Source organism: Marmota flaviventris, chromosome X (assembly GCF_047511675.1).
Source record: "Marmota flaviventris isolate mMarFla1 chromosome X, mMarFla1.hap1, whole genome shotgun sequence".
In the NCBI taxonomy this organism is placed as follows: Eukaryota; Metazoa; Chordata; class Mammalia; order Rodentia; family Sciuridae; genus Marmota; species Marmota flaviventris.
The window spans coordinates 64,164,399-64,188,050 of NC_092518.1; the positions used below are offsets into that span (position 1 = coordinate 64,164,399).

General features: G+C 32.6%; 1 protein-coding gene across 1 annotated transcript; it reads right to left on the bottom strand.

Annotated features, from left to right (window-relative positions):
- Window positions 1-418: 418 nt before the first annotated feature.
- On the bottom strand, window positions 419-23,428 carry LOC114091074 (fibronectin type III domain containing protein 3C1-like). The gene is made up of 26 exons (XM_027933433.2): window positions 23,351-23,428; window positions 22,597-22,719; window positions 21,867-21,942; window positions 20,400-20,476; window positions 18,390-18,651; window positions 16,422-17,558; window positions 15,236-15,288; window positions 14,718-14,860; window positions 13,068-13,127; window positions 12,573-12,711; window positions 12,018-12,071; window positions 11,788-11,909; window positions 11,528-11,702; window positions 10,702-10,788; window positions 10,126-10,264; window positions 9,447-9,515; window positions 8,920-9,038; window positions 8,705-8,807; window positions 8,176-8,282; window positions 7,864-7,977; window positions 6,766-6,915; window positions 3,673-3,947; window positions 3,115-3,327; window positions 2,532-2,698; window positions 1,243-1,364; window positions 419-757 (listed from the first exon to the last, which is right to left on the bottom strand). Exons 1-26 carry the CDS (start codon window positions 23,426-23,428, stop codon window positions 419-421), a joined length of 4,503 nt encoding a protein of 1,500 aa, XP_027789234.2.
- Window positions 23,429-23,652: the final 224 nt, after the last annotated feature.

Consider the following 23,652-nt stretch of genomic DNA (forward strand, 5'->3'; position numbering starts at 1 on the left):
TTTATTATTTGATATGAATGTAAGTTGACATGTAGAATTCATTTTTCTCATTTTGTTCTAAATAGAATTTGAAAACGCTGTTTTCTCATAACTCCAAAAAGTTTGGAAAATATTCATTTGAAAAATTAAGGCAAGAAATAGTTTCCACAGATTCTAGTTTTGCATATCAATGGAAGTGTTTTTGTTTCTAAAATTATGAATTTTAAATATACATATTCCCTAAGGGAAGAAAATCTCTAATGTCACAGTGGATTTCTTGAATATTAAAGGCAGTTCTTTTGCTATTAGGTAAAAGTTTTAAGGAATTTCTACCAAATGAGTTTTACTTTTAACTAAGAGCTGAGATATCTAACAATTACTACATTTGATGTAACTTGTTTTAGAACTTCCTTAAGTGGAGAAAAGGCACAAAAATAGACTAATTGATTAGGAAGTGTTGAATTGCAACAGCACACAGAATGGCAACAAGTGCAAATCCTATCACAAGGATTAGAACAAATGTATCGTCACTCATCTCTATTCTGTGCTTTTCATCTTTCTCTTCACTAGGGTTGTTTCCTCCCTTTCCTCCCCCACCTTTACCAGGCCCCTGCTGTTGCTTATGAGTTGAGAAAACAGTGCTGGGACTATATGGTCCCCAGATTTCTTGCATCCCAGCAGAATTTTGATATTGGCGTCCAGCACAGACCCTGAAGCGATAATGTGAATTTGTGAGGAAGTTGGAAAAGGAGAATGAAGTGTTCGGTCCTTTGTAAATCTAATGGAAAAAAAAAAGTTAAAATGAAAATTATTCATTTATCTATCTAATTGTGTACCTATATTTTTGATAATAGGAAAGATGAATCTATTCCTTTCAAGAACATTTTCACAATAAAATTAAAAATTTACTCTATTTTCTAATGTTTTAAGAGCATTCAGTATTATTTAGGTTGTTTTGTTCAATGTATGAAATAATAAAAAATTATAATTGTTAAAATTAATTACATTAGTTTGGAATTGAGTCACTGATTGTGGTCAGTGGAATCAAGAAATACCAAATAATTCAATAGTAATTAGCTAATTAAATGATCAAGCTATTTGTCTAAAATAAGTATTATGTACATAACAATTAGGGAGGATGAACTGGGTAAGATTTAGTTACTTCAAGCATCTTTAAAGAATATTATACTCCTTGACAAAAGCTCAATCCTTAACATGATATAAAACTATAAATTTTTAAAGAATAAATTTGCAAGAATTTACCAATTCAGTTCCTTTTTCACTGGTCAGCTGAAGACTGTAAACAATGGGATCTCCTTTTATTGGTTCCAAAGATTCCCATTTGATGTCACAAATATTGTTATTCTGGTGATGTAATTTAGGTGCTAAAAAAAGAAAATTTCAATTTATATGATTCCATTTTTTTCTAGATGATCTTGGATACACTGAAATTTGTCATACAATTCTAAGACCATTAAACGGCAGCCCATATAGACTTAATTAAAAAAATACATAGATACATTTATTATTTTAACTATACCATCACTATTTCATCAGGCATCTTAATCACTAATAAAAAATTTAAGAAACTAAAACTATCAATTGATAATGCATACTTTTTAGTTTTTCTATTAAGATGTGTTTACAACTTTTGTTATTTTTGTTTATTCCCTTCTGGTACAATCTCCTGCATTGTATTTCTATTGGACATTTTACATTTGGAAGCATTTTCATATACATTTGAAAGCAACTGTGGGAAGGCTGTTTATTTTACATTATTAATCTTACTTTTTGTGAAAATGAGGCTTAAATATATAGGGATATTGTTCAGGAAGAGAAGAAGGTATTACTGTGATCTAAATCATATTTAATTCCAATATGTTCTAGTTATAACACTTTACTATGAAGAAAAATGGCTTAATAATAGTGATAAAACTCATGTGCATGGATTAGAACAACTAAATTTCACAACTGAGAAGGAAAAAAATCCTCAAATCCCAGGATCTACAGACTAAATTAGACTCATTGTTATGTATTATAAACATTTTGTTGTACTGTTCGAATCAGGAGAGTGAATTTAGAGTTTCTGAAATAAACTAAGGTTACAGGGCCTTATTTTTTAGCTCGCAATTGATAAGTCATGTAATTAACCATTTGAGAAAGTAAAATTACACCAAGGAACTGATATCATGACAAAGCAGAAGGAGCACTGTTATGGGAATCAGGAGCCTATAATCCAATCTTGACTCTGCCACTGATCCTGAGTGCCCTTTAGCTAAATTACTTACCATTTGAGGGACTTAGCTTCTTTCTCTTAAAAATAGTAGTGGTGGTAGAGTGGTTGGCTGGATTACATGATTTCTAAGATATTTAAAAATATGGATTTTGGGAGTCTCATTAAATTCTACATTTGTGCTCAAATCCATAATTAAATACTGGTTTCTTTTGGTATTATATTACTGAATTTAAATAATCAGTGGTACTAAATTTTATATATGAGCTACTGGAACTCAAATTAAGCAACTTTCAGTGTTATGGCAAATAATACTTACCTTTAAGTGTGGGTGGTGGGGCTTTGGTTGTAGTGAAAGTATAGGCGCCAGAAAGTGGTCCCTCGCCAGCCTCATTACATGCCTGAATTTTAAATTTGTATTGAGTATATTCACCCAATCTGTGCACTTTGTGAGTTTGACAAGGCCCATGGTAAATGATAGAGAATCTGGGAGGGAATGGAGATGGGGGAAGTGATATTATTAATCACCTGTCACATGTACAAGTAACTCTTTATATAACTAACTTAAAACCTTTTAAAAACCTCAATAAGGCCTAAGGAAAGCAACTTAAAGCCAGAAAGATGAAATACAATGGGGAAAAAAGCAGATCATAAATATAATGAAAAGGTTTTGGTTTTCTTTCATTCCATACCTTCTTTCCCTGGTCTTTAAAGTATGTTAGGTAAATGAAAAAGTGCTTTGGAAGAGGCAAAAATAGAGAGCTGAACTATGAGAAAAAAATTAATGGTAATGGGTTGCTTTTACATCTAATTAGTTCATTGCAACCACTGTGGATTATAGGATTAAGATAATAAAATTTAAACCATTTTTATTACAATATATGTATAGAAAAATAGTTTACCTGCCAGAACGATCTGCCATTAACAAGTTATAGCTTATAAGGTTGGAAAGTAGTCTTTTGTTTGAAGTGTTACCCCATTTCAGTTTGAGGCTCTGATGTCCACAGACCACACAATCAAGATGTGGAGGCTCAGGTGGTAGTGGCTTGGTTTTGGTTCTTATTGATTGGCTAAAAGGACTTAGTCCATAATGATTGATAGCTTGAATTCTGATTCTAGTGTTAAGAGAAAAAATTAAGATATTTTCACTTATATTTAGTAAAGAAAATAATTTTCTACATATATGCTAAATCCCTAGTAACCCTATATAGGATATTGACCATGATATTACACTATCAGAGACAAATTTTCAAATCAAAACTCTTAAATTTGCATAATCACTATTGAAAATTATTGATGAGAAGGAGAAACTGGCTCTTAATAAAGCCAAATTTCTCCGATGTAGCAGAATACTTTTCAAAAAAATCTTATGTAGATTAAATAAAATATACAAAATATAGATACGCTCAAAATTCTCAAAGCTCTTTCCATTCACGCAAAGTAAGATATAAATGACTTACTTATATGTGGTGTCAGGCTGTAGATTTTTTAGAAGACACTCTGTTACTCTACCAACATTCAAGATTTTTCTATCTCCATATTCAATATTATATCCAGTGATAGGAGAGCCATGGCAATCTGGTTCCTCCCATTTAATAGCAAGGCAAGATGATGCCAATTTGGCAGGAACTTTGTTTTCAACTTCATGTAACATTGGCACTACTGCTGGCACAGTTGCTGGTGTGGTTACTATGCCAGTTCCTCCAAACATTCCAACTCCGACTATATTTACAGCCTGAAAATGTATATGCTTCGTTAGAGATTCATTATTACTTCGTTTTGTGCATAAACCATGTTGTTACATAATGAAATACATTTCCATAAACTCAGATGCAAACAATATGGTTCTAAGTTGCTGAAATATGTAAAGGAACTTTTAAGTTGCATAATCAGGACGGCAAAGAGTGTATATAAGGGAAGATAAGTAAAGAGTGTTAATATGGACACTTCAGAAAAAAAATGTGCTAAAATGGAACCACCACACCAAACCTTTTTTTTCCCTTTTGTTCCTGTTGTACTTTCTATTTTTGTTGGTGGTAGCTAGACGTTCATATCCACTCAACAAATTTCATGGATTTTTGTAAAATCTTTTTATTTTGAGATCATTATAAATACACATATACCCTTTACCTACTTTCCTCCAAACATTATATTTTGCTTATTTGTAGTATGATGTTACAACGAGGTAATTTTTAATTTTGTAAGAAATTGCCATACTCTTTTCTAGAGGGGCTGTAATTACCATCAGAAATATATGAGCGATCCAGTTTCTTTGTTCCTTGACAGTATTTGGTGTTATGACTGTGCCTTAGTTTAGCTGTTTTTTTTTTTTTTTTTTTGGTGGGAGGAGGTTACCAGGGATTGAACCCAGGTGTGCTAAACCACTGAGCCACATCCCCAGCCATATTTATACATACACATATAGTTTGTTTTATTTTTTTAGACAGGGTCTTGGCTAAGTTACTTAGGGCCTCACTAAGTTACTGAGGCTGGCTTTTGAACTTGCAATCTTCCTGCTTTTTAGCCTCCAAAGCCGCTGGGATTACAGGTATGTGCCACCTCACACCCTGCTTAGTTTAGCCATTCTGATAGGTATGCCAATGCATCTCATTGTGCATTTAGTTAATAATTGGACGTCTTTTCATGTGCTCATTTGCCATCTGTATATCCTCTTCTATGAATTGCTTATTCATGTCTTCTGCTCATTTTCTAACTGGGTTCTTTGAATTTTTAACTGTTGAGTTTTTAGAGTCCTTCCTCAACCTCTTTTTACTATTTTTGGTCTCTTACAAGTAAAAGTGCTATGATAATTCATACACAGTGTCTTTGTGTGGACTTAAGTTTTCATTTCTCTGGCATATGTGCCTAAGAGTACCTCATTAATATGTACAGATTTTAAGTTTTTATGTATCATCTTAAATTTATTAAAGTAAAGAGAAAAAAACAAGAAGTTTGCATAGCAAGCAGGGGGACATGGGTTGATCTGGAGGAGCAATGCTCATGGAAATAAACCATAATCTGGCAAAAAATGGAAATGGGCATTAGACCTAAACAGATATTTTTCAAAAGAAGGCACACAAACAGCTAACATATATATGAAAAATGCTAAACAAACATAACTAATCAGGGAAATGCAAATCAAAACCACAATGAAATTTCACCTCATCCCACTAAGAATAGCTATTAATTAAAAGACAAAACATAGTGAGTGGTGATTAGGATGTAGAGTAAAGCAAACCCTTATGCATTGTTGGTGGGAATTGTTACATTGTTAGTGTAGCTATTATGGAAAACAATATAGGTTCCTCAAAAAATTAAAAATTGAATTAACATACAATCAAACAACCCCACTACTATTTATCCAAAGGAAATGAATCAGTATGTCTGCATTCATATTCATTGTAGCACTATTTACAATAGCCAAGAAATGAAAAGAACTTAAGTGTCCATCAAGTAATGACTGGATAAAGAAAATGTTGTATATATACACAATGGAATACTATTCAGCCATAAAAAGAATGAAATCCTTTCTTTTGCTAAGACATAGATGGAAATGGAGATCATTATGTTAAGTGAAATAAGCCAGGCAGAGTAGGAAAACTACTGCATGATCTTACTCATGTGGAATCTAAAACTGTTGATACCATAGAAATTTAGAGTAGAATGATAGTTATCAGAGGCTGGGGAGAGAAGGAAGGGAAAATGTTGATCAGTGGGTAAAATAAATAAATATATAAATAAAATGACATTCAGTTATGAAAGGCAGTGGGAGATGGAGCTTAGATGCCCAGTATTAGAGTTTCTACGGTATTTGGTTACCCCACCTTTTTCTTTACAGTGCTGAGAATTGAATTTAGGGCTTTGTGTATGCTAGGCAAATGCTCTACCACTGAGTTATGTCCCTAGCCTCTCCTAGGATATGTTGATGACTTAAATTTTATAGGGAGAACATACTGGATTACTTTAAATTTGGACTGTCTCCAAACCTTTAAGTAATTTTTGCTATAATTGTTAGTTCCAACTAAGATTTTCACGAACATATTAATGCAAAAGCGTTAAGAGACAAAACAGGCAGATAGCACAGTATGTATTAATGTAGAAGGTATACTTGGGGGTGGTGATTGAATTGACTTGCTTGTTTGGAATAAAGATTTTATGCAATATTTCCTTAATAATTGTCACTGTGGGTGTTTATTAAATATACCAATTAGCAAAACTTTGAATTAGAAATTTTGGTTCATATCTGAATGGGTTGTAGGAATTAGTGTTTGTAATAAGCATTTCAGGTGATTGCTAAGTTCAGGGAAATTTGAGAAATACAAAATTGTAGAGGAAATAATGACAGATCAAGTTAGAATGAAAGGTAGATGCCAGATGGCATGTGAAGGAGTTCAGAATGCTATTGCTGAATATGAAAAATATTTATGATTTGGAAGTCCCTTCCTCATGGACATGCTTCTGGTCTACACTGAAAATGCTATCAGTATTACAAATGTGGACAGTGTAGGTTAATAGCTATTTCCCATTTACATTGGAGGAAGCATCAGGTTTACCTGGACTCTGCAAAAATAAGTAGTTGCAGGGTTGAGACCTTTAACTTCATAACGTAGACAAGGACCAGTATAAATCAAATGCATTGATTCTTCATTTTGTCCCCACTCTAGTCTATAATCAGTGATTTCAGCACCATTGCTTTCAGGAATCTATAAGATGTAATGAATACAGAAATTGAGTTCTTCTCTAAGTGGTCACTACATTAGATACTGTGGAGAGCTACAACATGACCTTTTCAATGTTAAAATTTAGAATCAGATGCTATGAGATAGACACATGTAGAAACAAACACAGGCAGGACACTGTAATTTACATTAAAGCGCTCAATAAAATTTAAGTAAAAGGATTTGCTAAATCCCACATATTAGGTGAATGCCTTTTCAAAATTTATTAAAATTATTTTCAAAAGTGTTATTTAAAAAAAGCAAACATATTAATGTTGTTTAATTAATATTGGTTAGTGTTTGATGTAATCAGATATGTAATTTATTATTAACAGACTAAGCTTTTGTGTCAATGCTAAAAACACTTAGTCTGGGATAAGGGAAGAAAAATATAAATATGCCTATATGGCTAAACAATTAGGGAAATTCTTAAAAAAACATCAGAGATTTATCAATGAAATTCTTTTAAAAATACTATTTTGTAAATTGATTTAAATTTATTATCTCTTGTATTTAAAAAAAATTTTTAGATGTTGATGGACATTTATTTATTTATTTATATGCAGTGCTGAGAATTGAACCCAGTGCCTCACACATGGTAGGAAAGTACTCTACCACTGAGCTACAACCCCAGCCCTCTTGTATTGGTTTCAAAAATTCAATTAACTACCTATTGATGGCTTATTTTAGTTTTCTAAATTTATTATTCTCCTTAAATATAGATCTGTAGAGCAGGGTTATCATTGTTGTAGTCTTCCTAACACCATTGGTATTAGGTCCTAGATATTTTCTAGAAACCATGGTCCAAGATCTTTAGGACCCTAATTCTAATATCTAATTTCTTACAGATTTCTAGGCTTTCAAAAAACTTTCTAAATGTACTAATGTGCCTATGTATTAGCAAAAATGAATAAAAATAAATTGATAACATACTCCCCAACTAACAACAACACAGGTTGGGCCCCTGCAGTTTAGCACAGGTGTACCACAATGAGAAGGAGGGCCTGGGACTGGTGCAGTTTCACTCGTCACTGAATGAGATCCAAGCTAAAAACAAAGAGGCAAACGCATAAATGATTTTGCAGGTATGGTCATTCCTCACTTTGAAAAAAACTACAGTAGAAGCATATGTTTATCCAAAGTGAAATGAAATAAAATGGGCCAACTAAGTAGTACAACTTCCCCAGCCCTATTTGCTGCTTTTAACCAAAGAACTGTGGATTCCTCAGGAGTTAATTTACTCACTATGCATCCATCTTCCGAGCCAGGTTGCTCTTTTGTGTTATCTTGGTTACCTTTTGCCTTTTTGACATGTACAAGTGCTTCAGAGTTTCCATTAGCAGAAGGATTGTCTGTACAGTATACAAAATAAATTTGACATTTTAAAAAATAAGATTTTTGTGTGCTGAGGATTGAACCCTGGGCTTTATGTATGCATAGTATGCACTCGATTACCAAGCTACACTCCCAAACCCTAGAAATAATTTTAAGGGTGTTTCTTTAAAATAATACAAAATGATTTAAGACAGTTCTATTTAAAAATGCTTAAAGTAACAGAAGACTCAAAACATTGATTATGTCAATTAACTTCTTAATTTGATTTACAGACATTAAAAATTTGGGGTTTTCAATATTGAGAAACAATTTGCTAAGCAATATTTGATTTTATATTAAAAACTATTTGTTCTGCTGTAATAACATTTAATGTGCAAAAAAAAATTCAGAACAGGAAATTGAGGTGAATTCATCAAATCAGACAAGGAAGCCTCACCACTTTGAAGGTTCCTTTCTTTGGACTTCGTTTTACCATTTAAGGGTGGGTGATGGCAAGATGCAGGAGAAAGAGTTGGTGTTTGAATGGTCAAAATATCTGAAGGCTAAGAGAAATACAAGATACCTTGTGACTTACTAAATTTAAGATCAATTTTATAAAACATTTAGTAATATATTCATTTCCATCTTAATTTTAAAAATTTCCCCTTTCCTCACCTGGCTTTGGCCTACTGGAGAAGTGCAAAAGACTCTCAGTTTATATGTAGTACCAGGTTTCAAATTGTCATATAAAAATTCCTTTGTGGGGCCAGTGTAGATTGTATTCCAGAGATTTTCTGAAGGTATAAAAGCAAATTTATCCAATTTATTTATAGGTCACATAAATTTTATAGGTCCTCATGATACATTATATACTCAGTAGTAACTGTTTTGGAAATTAATGATTCAATTCTCTATATAGTTAAATAATTAAATTGCAAGTAGAACTAACCATAAAATCATGAGATGTCAGTAAGTAAACATGATTTGTTATCAAAAATCCAAGCTCTGGGATTTAGTTAATAGGACTGTACCAATGCTAATTTCCTGATTTTGGTTATTGCAATATGGTTATCTTAAGATAATAATATTAGGAGAAGCCAAGTGAAAAGTTTACATGTGAAATCTCTATACCATTTTTATAACTTCTAGGTAAAGTCTAATATTATTTCAAAATAAAATCTTTAAACATGATGATGTCTTACCATTTAAATTTTCACTAATTTCTAAACTATAGCTTGAAATGTTTGTTCCACCATTATCTTTGGGTGATTCTGGAACGAGATATAAAATTAACTTGAAAAAGCTTGAAAAACTTATAAGTGTTTCACTGGAATTTTATCTCACAAATTAATTTTTTTCACAAAGGAAAAAACAAAATTAAACTTTTTGAATTAATATACAAATATTAAAAAAGATTATAAGTTGCATGCTAAGATAATGGCCATAAAGCATTTAAATAATATTTTAAATGCTATTTGGAAGAGACTTAAATGTCAAGTATATGTGTCATAAAAATTCATTTCTCTAGTTTTGAGGCAAAAATATTTGTATAAATATAATTTCTTGTCAAGGTGATATTTATCATTGATGTGGCCTTCTGAATGTGGCCTCTTAGATGTAATTTTACTTGGAATAAGCATAATATTTAATAACTCATAAAATTCAACAATTTGTTAATGTGTGAATTAATGATACAGCAATAGAAAATTCAATAGAAAACTAGAAACAATATGGTTTACACCTAAGTTCATTTATATGGCAGAATATTTCATTTAAAAATGTTTAGACAATACTTTATAAAGTTGAGAGCAATTAAAACAAGATTTGCTCTGAAAAGTGAAGACAGAAAGAGCAAAATTTAAATACGTTAACATTACTTACCCCATCCGATTTTCACTCTGTGTGCATGGATCTTTCCCCTTATGTGTGGTTTTCTAGGTGGCCCAGGCTTATCTGGACAGGTAGTATATTTTACTTCCGCACTGGGGTTACTTCTTCCTTCCATATTGTAGGCAAACATCTATTTGAGTAAAAGAGAATTCCTTGCTTGACCATTGGAAATAAATGTCTAGTTTAGTAGTGTACAGTTTGCAAATAAAAAGCAAGTTATTTGACTGAGAATTTCTGAGAACTAAATGCTAAATAGTTTCAAAGAAAAAAAGACTCATTGTCTCCTTTTTTTTTTTGGTACCAGGGATTGAACTCAGGGGCACTGGACCACTGAGCCACATCCCCAGCCCTAATTTGTATTTTATTTAGAGACAGGGACTCACTGAGTTGCTTAGTGCCTTACCATTGCTGAGGCTGGATTTGAACTGTGATCCTCCTGTCTCAGCCTCTCAAGCGGCCAGGATTACAGATGTGCACCACAGCACCTGGCTAAGTCTCATTATCTCTAGTGAAGAGTATTATTTTATGTTAAAATATGACACAAATATATAAATTATATCTACATACCCTAAACTTGTATGTAGTACTTCTCTGAAGATTTCTTATAGTGTATGAGAGGTCTTCTCCATTGTATTTAGGTTTAAAACCTAATGCCTGGAAATAAAAGATGATGAATTTAGGAATCAGGAAGGCCTGGGTTCAAGTTCTAACATCTTATTTTCCAGCTAGATAGTGCTGATCAAGTTCCTTAGTCTTTCTGAACCTTCATATCTCCATATTAAAAGATAGAGATGATTTTTTTTCTTTGAAGGGCTTCTCCTACTTTTCAGATTTAGTAAGATTATATATGTGAAAGCACTTTGCATACTACTTGCAATATAAAACACTTTTCAATGTTAGCTGCTTTATTTCAACTGTGGTAAAATATGCACAACAATTTATAGCTACTTTTGAAATTGACTAGCCTTGTTGGTATAGATTTGAAAGTTCAGAATGAAATAAAATAATTGCCCACCCACATCAGGAATCTAAGAAGACAAAGAAAGGACATAGCTTGATAGCATTATGTTAAGGTGCTGAAAATCTGTGTGACCACTCAAGATCATTCAGAAAAGGCTTAAAGGTGAGGACACTAACACATTTCTTTGCATCTCTATGTTGTCCTTACAGTGACTGCTTACATTTAGCTAATTTGCGGGACTTGCATATTTGTTCAGGCTTGCATAATTCTGACTCTGCATTGATCTCATCCAGAGTACAGACTTGGGAATCATATAATCTCTGATTGAACTGAGTAGATAGTAAGCTAAACAAATTTAAGTATTTTTCAAGCGAGAAATGCATATGAAATGTACCTAACACTGAGGTTAAAGATTAAAACATGAAAACTTACACATCCAGCTTCTTCCATTTCTAGTACATAAGTAAGACTGTCATTTGGGTTTGAGTTAGCTGGGGGACTCCATTCTAGTGACAAGCTATAGACTCCTGCTTTTTTTAGTTTAGGAGGTGAAGGTGTTGGAGGCATAGTTCCTGATGTATGAAAAACTGCTATTTCACTGAAGACACTGAAAAGTAGATTAAGGAGGATAAATTATTTTCAGGTTTTTATGGAAGGGCAGACTTTTAAATACTGTAAATAATTCAATGTACCTTGTGCCAAAGTTATTTTTGGCAGCTAATCTGAATGAATATTTTGTAGAAGCATTCAGTTTAAGGATCTTGTATTGTTTCATGGTGCCCACATAACAACATTTGAAGTCTTCACCTTTACCCTTAGTGATAGATACAAAGTATTAGAATATTATAAAATTAAGAACAAAATTCATCATAACATTAATAATTATTCACAACCAAGTGTTTTTAAAGATAAAATTGTGTACCTCATCCCATTCCAAAAGGAAGCTGTTTATTTTGGAGCCATTATCTTTGGAACCCTAGAAATATCAGAAAGATAAAATTATGATCAGCTGTTTTTACATATGTTGCATACATATGTACATATATTTAAAATGACATAAATTACTGTGAATGAATCTTCTTATATTTTGTTTTTAAAGCAATCCAAATTTTAAAGTTAAAATGCATTTTTTACATTCTATAAGACATGTTAGATTGTATGCTTTGTTGTGTTTTCCAAATTATATACAAACAAGAAAATTAATACTTAAGTAAATTGTGAGGTAAATTTATTGGTAACTATAATTGTAAATAACTAAATTTAGGTTGTAGAAATTAGTGCTTCAGCTTTATTAACAAAATTCTTATTGACATTTCTCACTTTATTTGACACTTGATGCAGATAGAAGAGAAGGATTATTGTATAGAAAAAGTGCTAGGGAAAGAGGTCAGATGAGGCATGCATAAATTCACATTTAAAATTAAAGATATGGTAAAAAGAGCATTTTAAAATTGTGTTTTGTAAGTACAATCCTTACTTTCCACTGTAAATTCAGGCTACTCTTGGACCGGTTAATCAGTTTAGGTGCAAGTGGAGGGTCCGGTTCACAGCCTGGTGTTGTGAAGCTAGACACTTCAGACACAGTTCTGTGTCCCGAGCCTCTTATGGTTGTAACTCTAAAAATGTAATGACAATTGTAAAAATTTTCAAATACTTATTCTAACGCATGTATTAAATCACAAACTCGGATTTCCAGACACATTTCTTAACAGCTAATTATAAAAAATTTACTAATAGAACACAGCTGGGTCCTTGCAGATACTAATTCCAAAAGCACTCTCTCATCTGTTCTAAATGAAAAAGTGAACTAATGCTGGATTTGGAGTGGTTATTTTGAAGCTTGAAGGAAAGCCCACTTTGCTGGCAAATAGTTAGGCTGGTTGCAGAAATTTTAAGTAGTGAACTGGTTCAAACTGGTAAGTTTGGCTGGCTACAGGCTATGTGGGTAGATTGTGTAAGATGGAATTCTTACCTTAAAAAATAGGCCATGGATGGCTGTAGATCACGTAGGGTAAATATAACTCCATAACCACTGTAAAAAGAGCCTTTTTAAGTAATGTATCTCACACATATTTTTTTAAAATATATGCTAAGTAGAGCAGTCCTAATCTTATCAATTTAATTGAGAATCAAACCACAAATCGCCCTGAAGTTTGAATAAATTTAACCCATTTTAGATGCATCAAATGGTGGTATCAATAATCCAAAATACTTCATTTGAATGCCAAGTTAATATAGCTTTAAGAAACAAAATTTTACTATCTTAACCCCTACATAGTGTTTACATTGTATTAATAATAGAGATTTGTTTTTAACTAGCTTATTTTAAATAGTGTAGATGTGAAAAGTATCAGACAACACATGTCATGCAATTTATTCATTCTGTCACACAGAGCAATTTTTCTGGAGTGGGCTCCTATCTGTTACATGAAGAAAGTGACTGTGTTTCCGATGTCTATATGTCTTCCTGAATAATCACAAGCATCTACGTGTACTCTACTATCTCAAGGAACTCCCTTCAAGCTCTAGGTCCTAAAACACACTTCAAAAAAGCTAAAAATTGATACTTTAGAGCAAATTCCACTCAGTGATCACTAGGCAAGTTTTTATTTTTTGTTTTTACAATGTTGGTAAATAAGTCTTTCTAAATGAAAAACAATGATTTTATAGAGTGCATAATACTAGAAAAGACTGACATGTAAATTCATGAAGTTAATTTTATACACAGCTTTTCACATCTTCCATTTACACTACCCAATATTGTGTATTGTATATTTCGATAAAAATTTACCTAATTATAAAAGAAATAAAATTTTACACAATCTATAGTCAAATTCAAATTTTCATTGATTCTCTGAGTACAGATGACAAATTCTAGCAAAGTTTAAGATATGTTTTTCAAAATATTGGGCAGATAGCTCCCTGATCTCTGGATGACATTGCCTAGTTGTTTGATGGGTATAGAAATTTTTCCTCCTTCCCCATTTGGATTTCCTTCCCACTATGCCTTCTTACCTCACTCTCTTGCAGACCGCATATCCCCATCTAGTCCAGAAACTGTTGGGAATGGCTGAGAGTGTTCTTACTAGTCTTCTAATTTGTCCTCCCTAGTCCCAGTTCTAGCTTTTGGATGCATTCCTGAGCTCATCTGTTACTATCACAGCCTCCATCTTATAACTAGCTCCTATAATGAAATCCCTAGTAGAGACCAAGTCTTAAATTTCTGTGGCAATGTATACTGCTTGTGTACCCAAAGGCATTATAAAGTTATGTGAAACTTTATTTTGTCCTAAAATGACCTAAGTGAAAAATGAGAAGGAGAACTAGAGGTTTACTTTTTCCTTTCCTGAGTTCAAATTCACCCAAATAAGAAGTCTTTAGACTGAAAAGAATGGACCAGTTGATATTTAAAGTCCCCCTCAGCTCTAATATATTTATAATTCAATGAATTTAGTGGACTGATCTGGTAGCCTACCACCATGTAGAAAATGATTTCTATAGAAAATACATTCAAAGCTTAGAAAAAGAAAAACCTTTAGAATTCAGCATAATTGGGGTCTGTATGTTTAGATAGAATATTTGAATTATAAGAAATGAAAACTGATTAAAAAGAAAGACTTACGTATAAACGATTTTATATTTTCCATTTTTACCACTATTAGATATTGCCAGTTCAAATGTTACAGGGGATTTAGTATGATCACATGTCTCAGAACCACGCAGATGCCATGAAATAACAGCAGATCTTGTTTGGATATCAGAAACCTAAAATAGCAAAAATTCAAATAGCATACTTAAAAATTATAATCTGGAATTTATAATATAGTCTCCTTAAATCTTACCTGATATTAACTATATTATTGTTCTCATGTTGGGTACTTAAATACTGTGAATAAACAATGAGCCATTAATCCTATCCTTAACAATGCCACATCAGATCTTCACTTATTGGGTTACTAAAGAAGATTATGAAATAATAACTCTGTAAAAGCTTTAAATTAAAACTATGCAAGACTATAATGCACCAATGAAAATGTGGGGAAAAAAACAAGAGAAAAATAAAATACAAGTGAATTTGCAGGTTTTCAAACATCAAAACAAATGAAAAGGAATGCTTAAATATTCACTTTAGTTACTTACAAGGGGTTTCTCACAGATGTAATAGCATTTCTTTTTGTGTCCTGTTTTGCATTCTAAAAGTTAAAAAAAGCACACCAATATAAATATTACATTGGCAAAAAGAAGAAAAAGGGGTTAGATCCCATTATCCCACTACAAATATATCACCAAGAGAATAAATAAACACCTAATAGCAATTTACATTAAAAGATTTAAAGAAAGCAGTGCCAAGTATAACATACTAAACAAATTCTAACAAAAGATGAACAAAAGTCCTCAATTTAAAATCATGTGAACTGGTCAGAACTGTAGAGCAATTTGAATATTTTACTGGCAGGCTACTGAACAAAATTATGTGGTACACAAATGTTACATGAGGACAGTTATTTCTTCTTGATTTTAAAAAGGAGCTTTTTGTATGGTTTTGTATACTATTAATCTTTAAAACAGGGCGGGGATCCTGTCATTTGCTGCAACATGGATGAACATTAAGCTAAGTGAAATAAGCCAAGCACGGAAAGACAAATACTGCAGGATCTTCCACACGTGTGAAATCTAATAGATTCATACTCATAGGAAGTAGAGAATAGAATGGTTACCAGGCTTTGGGGGATGGGGAGGGAATGGGGAGTTTCTAATAAAAAGGTTTGAAATTTCAGATAGGAGAAATACGTTTTGAAAACTATTGCACAGCAGAGTGAGTATAGGCAATAATACTGTATTGTATATTTCAAATTAATGAATAAATTTCAAATGTCTCGCCATAAAAACATAAGTGAGATGACTGATATGCTCATTAGCTTCATTCAATCATTCTTTTTTTTTTTTTTTAGCTATCAATGGACCTTTATTTTATTTATTTATTTTTATGTGGTGCTGAGAATCGAACCCAGTGCCTCACACATTCTAGGCAAGTGCTCTCCCACTGAGCCACAACCCCAACCCCTTCATTTAATCATTCTACACAGTGTACATATATCAAAATATTGCATTCAGTCCCATAAATATATACAATTATGAGTTGTCAATCAAAAATAATATTAATCAATTTAAAATAAATTAGAAAAATAATTTATAGGTAGCTATATACAAAGAAGAAAAAGGGAAATGGAAGCAGAAAATGGCATCTAAATATTTAAAATGTGCTAAGAGTCCTAAACATTGGAATGTTTATTCATTGTCAACTAAACCAAACTTTTGGTTTTACCTTTTACATTTGATGATTGGTTCTTGTTTTCTTTTCCACCTGATTTCTGTTTGTTGTCTTCATTTCCCATAGCACTCTTTCCATGATTACTCTCAACCAGAGCCCTAGCAGTGCTGGGTGTTCTGGCAGTATTGGAAGAACTGAGAGCATTATCAATGGTAGGAGTATTGGAAGCATTATCAATGGTAGGAGTACTGGAAGCACCATCAATGGTAGGAGTACTGGAAGCACCGTCAATGGTAGGAGTACTGGAAGCACCGTCAATGGTAGGAGTACTGGAAGCACCGTCAATGGTAGGAGTATTGGAAGCACCGTCAATGGTAGGAGTACTGGGAGCATTATCAATGGTAGAAGTGTTGGGAGCATTATCAATGGTAGAAGTGTTGGGAGCATTATCAATGGCAGAAATGGTGGGAACATTTTCAAGGACAGAAGTGTTGGGAGCACCATCAGAAATAGGAGAGCTTGGTGTACTGTCAATAGTTGATAGCTTGGGAGTTCTATCACAAGTGGTTGTCGTGGGAACATAATTAGTGCCAGAAGGGCTTGTAACACTATCAGTGTTGTCAAGGCAAGGAGTACTATCTGAGGTGGAAGTGTTAGGGACATGGTCAGTTGAAGAATTACTGAGAGTTTTGTCAGTGTTGGGAGTGTTTGGAGAATTGTCAACAGTGCTGGTACTGGCAGTATTATCAGCAGCATAAATATTTAGAGCATTGTTCACAGTATAGGTACTTGGAGCATTGTCCACAGTGTAAGTACTTAAAGTATTGTTCACAGTGTAGGTGCTCAAAGTATTTTCAACAGTGTAGGTGCATGGGACACTGTCCACAGTACAGGTGTTCAAAGTATTGCCAACAGTGTAGGTCCTTGGAGCATTTTCCACAGTATAAATGTTGGATGTATTGTCAGCAGTGTAGGTGGTTGGAGCACAGTGCACAGAGTAAGCGCCTGGAGTACCATAAATACTAGAAAAATCATTAGTTTTGTTTACAATCAAAGAGGTGTTGTTAACCATATAACTATTCTTATATCCACCAACTTGGCGTTCTCTCATTTTTTTCTTCATATATTCTCCCAGTTTAGCAGCCCTTTCATCAAATTGGTTATAATTTGCTCTTCCATGAGAGTAGGTTTCTAAAAGAGACAATGCGATGATGTTTAATAATCACACTAATTATATATATTTCATGTTTTCTTACCTAACCAATAAAAGAGAATCAATAAACCATGCATTACTTGAAATTCTTTCCCACTTTGCCTTAACAGATATTAGGTATATGTCTGCATATTTATAATATATTGACTTGTATAGAAAGAAAAACATGAGTAAATACAGTGTTTACTTATGTAGTAACTCCACTTCCAAATTTTAAGGTCTTAAGATAATTGTAATGTCAACCTCACAGTGTCTTTTATATTCCAAGTATGTGGCATTAGTAATCAAAAAATTAATGATTTTTCCAATCTGATGTTATAATAGACCCAGTCAGTAAAAATTAATGTTCTAAATCACATGCTATATCAAAGTATGACAAATATTTATAGAAAATTGTGTTTAATGAACATTCTGCCCAAGATAAATAAACCTTAGGAATAATAAACATTTTCCCTATGGAATAACATCAGTTCTACTATATGAAATGTAATCATTCACAGAATGTTACTATATTCCACTTTTTTCATTTTAATAATTGTCCATATATGTTAATTTTAACAAACTCAAAATAGTTCTTATTTAAGAAAATTATAGCTAGGTGCAGTGGTGCATGCCTATAATCCCAGAAGCTTGGGAGGCTGAAGCAGGATGATGGCAAGTTCAAAGCCAACCACAGAAACACCAAGGCATTAAGCAACTCAGTGACACCCTGTCTCTAATTAAAATACATAAAAAGGGTTAGGATTGTGGGAGTGCCTCTGAGGTCAATCCCTGGTACCCTACCCCTCAAAAAGAAAATTGTACACTACCGTGATGCTCCTGGTAAATAAATGTTGCCGGTGGAGGTGGCAGTGGTGGTGGTGGTGGCAATGGTGGTGGTAGTGGCGGTAGCTGCTGAGGCACAAGTTCTTGGATGTAAGGTATTGGAAATTCCACATGAGGTTGGGGAAACATCAGTTGAGGGGCTTGTGGATATACAAGAGAGGGTGGTGTTATGAAGTGTGATACTTGTTGTATAGGAGCAGGCATGGGCACAATGATAATTTTGCGAATCCCATTGTCTTCTACCACCTAAGATGGAAGAGAGTCATATATATATATTAGAAATCATAAACATTAGATTTTCCCTACTAAATTTTGATTTATATTCTATGATCTTAATCAAGAAATCAAACATCAAAACCAATTATTAAATGAAACTATAATGTAAAGCAGAAAGCAAGATTAATTCTTCCTTTTTCCTATATATACATGGCTTTTTAAAGAGGTAGTATTTTGTATTTATTAGTGCATTATATTTATATATAACAGTGGGGTTCACTATGGATATATTCATAAATCCATAATATAATTTGGCCCATTTCAATCTCCAATACTTCCTTTTCCCTTCCCTTCTCCCTCCCCTGGCCCCTTTCCTCTACTTTACTGGTCTTCCTTCTATGTATTTATTTATAATTGGAACATTATAATTACACAAAGTGGGATTCACTGTGACATATTTATGAATGTACATAGTATAATTTGGTCAATTTCATTCCTGTTCCTCCCCTTTCCCACCTCTCTTTCCCCACCCCCTCAATCCTCTTCCTAAAAAGAAATTTTTGACCATGGATAATATATTGACATACTTCAAAACCATAAGGTGAAAGAAATTATAAAATTAAATTTCTCTCTTAACCTTTATCTATTCAATTCCCTCCAGTAGACAACTACTCTAGGCTTCTTATGACTTATTCCAGATTTTCTTTATGCCTACACAAGCAAATAAGAATGTAGATTCTTATTTTTCCTTCTTTTTTACTATATAAAATTTAACATTAATTGCAGTACTCTGTACTTTCTTTTTTGTACTCAGCAATATATCTTGGAGAGTTTTCTATACCAATATATAGTTTTCTATTATATTTTGCTCAGCTTCATGGTGCTCCATTATGTGGCTATATTATAAGGTTGTTCATTGATAGGCATTTAGGATTTTTCCAAACCTTTGTGATTACAAACAGTATTTTAAGGGATAATCTCGTACATTTATTTTTCTAAATTTGTAAAAACAAATTTAAGGATAAATTCCTTAAAGTGAAATCGCTGAGTGAAGATGTATATGCACTTGTTTTCATTAGCTATTGTCCAATAGATAAGTCTATTTAGAATTAAACTATTGACTTGTTTAGCATGTTCTTCATCTCCTCAGCTGTGTAATACACAGAACCAGATAGGGTCACTAATAAAAAAAAAAACTATGAAGAAGCATAAACAGACATATTCTCAATTATTTATTAAATTTCCAAGGCCACGAAACATCTTATTAATCTCAAAAGCCATACATACCTCCCTGCCCATTTTAGGTGCTTGATAAATATTTAAGGAATTTCTTAAATGTGCCTGTAGTAGTCTGTGAATGAAATACTACCAAACAGAAAGTACTAAGTAATTTTAAGGCCTAAATAACACACACTATCAGAAGTAATTACTGTTGCAATTTAATAGGTAGTTAAAATGGATTAACTTACTTAGAAACAACCATGAAAAGAATGGAGGATTAAGAGATCCAAATTCATTAGATAAGTTACGCATCATTTACAAGGCAACCCAAGGGAATTTGGGTTAAAAATCAGTCACTTTAAACAATTGCATTTTAAGGTTTGTTTAAAAGCCATTGCTTTTTGGTAATGATGGTAATAGTAAACTGAATACATAAATACTATTCCAGAAGTTCTTTTATCAAAGAGCCACCTATGCCTATAGGCTCTTATATAGTGACATAATGAAAAATGGTAAATTATACTTTAGAACACCAAATAAAAACCACACTATCATACCTGAGACATGTAACCAGGAGGAAGATATATTGGTGGTAAAGTTCCACTTGGTGACATCAGAGGTACATCAGCAGGCCCTAGGAAAATTATTGTCAATAAATATTGTAATAAATTTAAACAAAGTCCATTACAGGAACCATTTAAAATTGCATAATGAAAATCAGCACTAAACTTCAACAGAAGCTAGTCATTTTGAAAGTGTGTGTTGTTTACTCACAAAGGGGACTCAGAGCATAAATAAATCACTGTGAATTCATCATAACCAATGGAAAATAACTGAAACACATAATGGGTATTGGGTAAAATTTATATCATAAAAATGTTGGCAAATTATACTGCTAATGAAAAAGAACTCTCAGCCTTCTGGTAGTTCTTTCTCGCCTATGATGGTTACATATTGCTAAATTTAAGTTTACTCTCTACCACAAAATATCTTTCTTATAGTGATGTATAATAAACTTAAATTAATTTTCATTTTAAGGTTTCCCACCAATAATATTAAAGTGAAATTATCTTAGGAAACAGTACCTTATAAAGGAGGACACAACATCACTCATGTGGTGCTCTATATTTATACTAGGTATTCTTATTGTCTGAAACATATGATTGTATAGTAACTCAAAATATAGCACAAAAGAGACTTTTGTATGTAACCATTCTTTTTTATCTGAAATTATAAATAGTACTTAGTTCTAAATATATATGTGGCTTTAAATCCTAGAATGGTAACTATTTTTAGTAATGGGGAAAATAATAAATATAAGTTCATGATAATTTTTAAATAGTAGCCATAAGAAATTCATTGCTAGAGAATAATATTTGTAGAAATTCTTGAGATATATCTCAAAAATCACTTTAGGATACAAAATAATTGTACTAAAATAGAAATAATCATCTCAATTTGAAATAGGTAATAATAAAGCCATAATATCTTTATATAAAAACAATGAAAGTATATTACATATAATAAAATTCATATGCATATATAAAATTATATACATAATTTATTATGTTATCTATCCCTTCCCCTCTGTATATTATCATACCCTAAATGTCTAATACAGTGCTGCTACATACTAGGCACTAAAGAAATGCGTGTTGAATGTATGAATGAATGAGCTGTCTGAAGGTCTTTAGTGGTCCTATGGAATAATCTAAAACTATAAGTGGCTATCAAGTCTCCAAAATATGGACTTCTTCAAATGGAATTCTTGAACTAATCTCTCTTCTTTTTATAGTACCTTTCTTATGAAGTTTGTCTAGTAAGATTAGCAAGTTAATTGTTATATTGTGATATTAATTGTTATATTGATGCGAAGCTCCTATAAGGATTATATTAATTTATCAGTATTTAATCTAGCTCCAACCATAAAGGTTATTAGTGAGTTTTTAGTAATCTCACTCTAATATTTAAACTTAATCTATTTGATATAATATAACACACACATAATTATGCTTTTAACTGACCTTGAATATTCTGAATGGTCCCATCATCAGACTTGATAGTGAGGGTCTCCCCAGCGTTAACTTGCACCAATATAATCTAGAAATAAATTATTCTTTAATGATACACTTTTTTTTTGGTACCGGGACTGAACACAGGGGCACTCAACTACTGAGCCACATCCCCAGCCCTATTTTGTATTTTATTTAGAGACAGGGTCTCACTGAGTTGCTTAGCACCTCAACATTGCAGAGGCTGGCTTTGAACTTGTGACCCTCCTATCTCAGGCTCCCACCCGCTGGGATTACAGGCGTGTGCCAATGTGCCTGGCTCCTTAAAAAGAACCAATCTATTAAAATTTATTATTACCCTTAAAATAATATTCAGACCCACTAACTATGGATGGCTCAAAATGCTCAAGGAGGGCTGTGGGAGTAGCTTAGTGGCAGAACAGTTAGTTGCCTAGTCAATGTACAAGGCCGGGGGTTCAATCCCTAACACCACAGAAAAACAAACAAAAAACTCAAGGAGAAGAGTACACTGAATCAATGGACACTTAGTGGGGGAAATTCAATACTCCTTAGTAAGAAAAGGTCCTCCTGCACCCAAGTAAAACTTAGTAGGATCACAGAAAATAGGTGAATTGATGTACAAAGATCAACTTCTCCCTTGCCCCTCTCCACAAAATAAAGGCTCCATAAAATGAAAAGCACAAAATAAAACTTCTAATCTAAAGGTAAAATTCAGACATACTTGTTGTATCCAGTACTGAGGACAAGAAGGCCATCTGGAATATCTCTTGGGATGAGTCATCATTTGTGAATAATTGGTGGAATAGTGTATTGCAAAAGTGGGGTCTATATGATTACTCTCCATCTAGTAAAAAAATTAATTTAAATGAAATTTTAACTCAAACAAAATTATAAGCTAGATATACATCTTTGCTCTTTTTTAATTCAAGAGAAGAAAAGTGAGTAATCTTTGTACAGAACATATTGAGATAGGACTTCTCTTGAATAAAGAAAGGAGAAAATGCTAAATCTGAACTATACTCTTTCTTCCTTTCTGGAAACTGATCATATATACGGAAGTCATTGCTGTCCAAACACAATACTTTTAAATATTAGGAAGCTGAACTCATCTGTGAATGAATATGAAAGGACGTTAGTCTATGTTAGCGTCATATTTTTTTAAAATCAGAAGAGACTGTAGGTACTATAGACTTTAAAACACAGCATCAGGACTTTTGTACTGATCAAAGGAGTCTAAAAAATCAGCTATATCAACTCCAAAGGAAGTTATATGTGGGTTAAGCTAATGTTAAATGCCTTAAGTGATTTTCAAAAGGCCTACTAGGAAGATAAACCTATGATGATAAAAAATGAAAATATTCCCAAATAAGTGGTCAATCATAAAATACTGAACACTTTTTCTAAATAAAAACTAATGCTAGATTTGAGAATATTTTAAACAGTTACAATGAAAAGAAAAGCAAAATTATTTTTACCTGATACATGGGCTCGCTATTGATAAGTGGAGCTATCAGAGGTATTTCAGTAAGGGTAGGTGCTAGCCAGTGTTCCATCACATCTAAAAAGAGTGACTTTCAAAATGAGTGATGATTCTAAAAAAAAATGAAAACTTAGATTAGTCACATAAATCAGTCATGGCTTTAAATGAAAAAACCTGACACAATACTTCTGAGAAAATCCATCTTAATTTTTTACTCTAGAAATGTTTACTTAAGTAAAACTGTTTTACAGCAACATTTAAAAATAATCATTGATCTACATAAGTGACTGAATATAA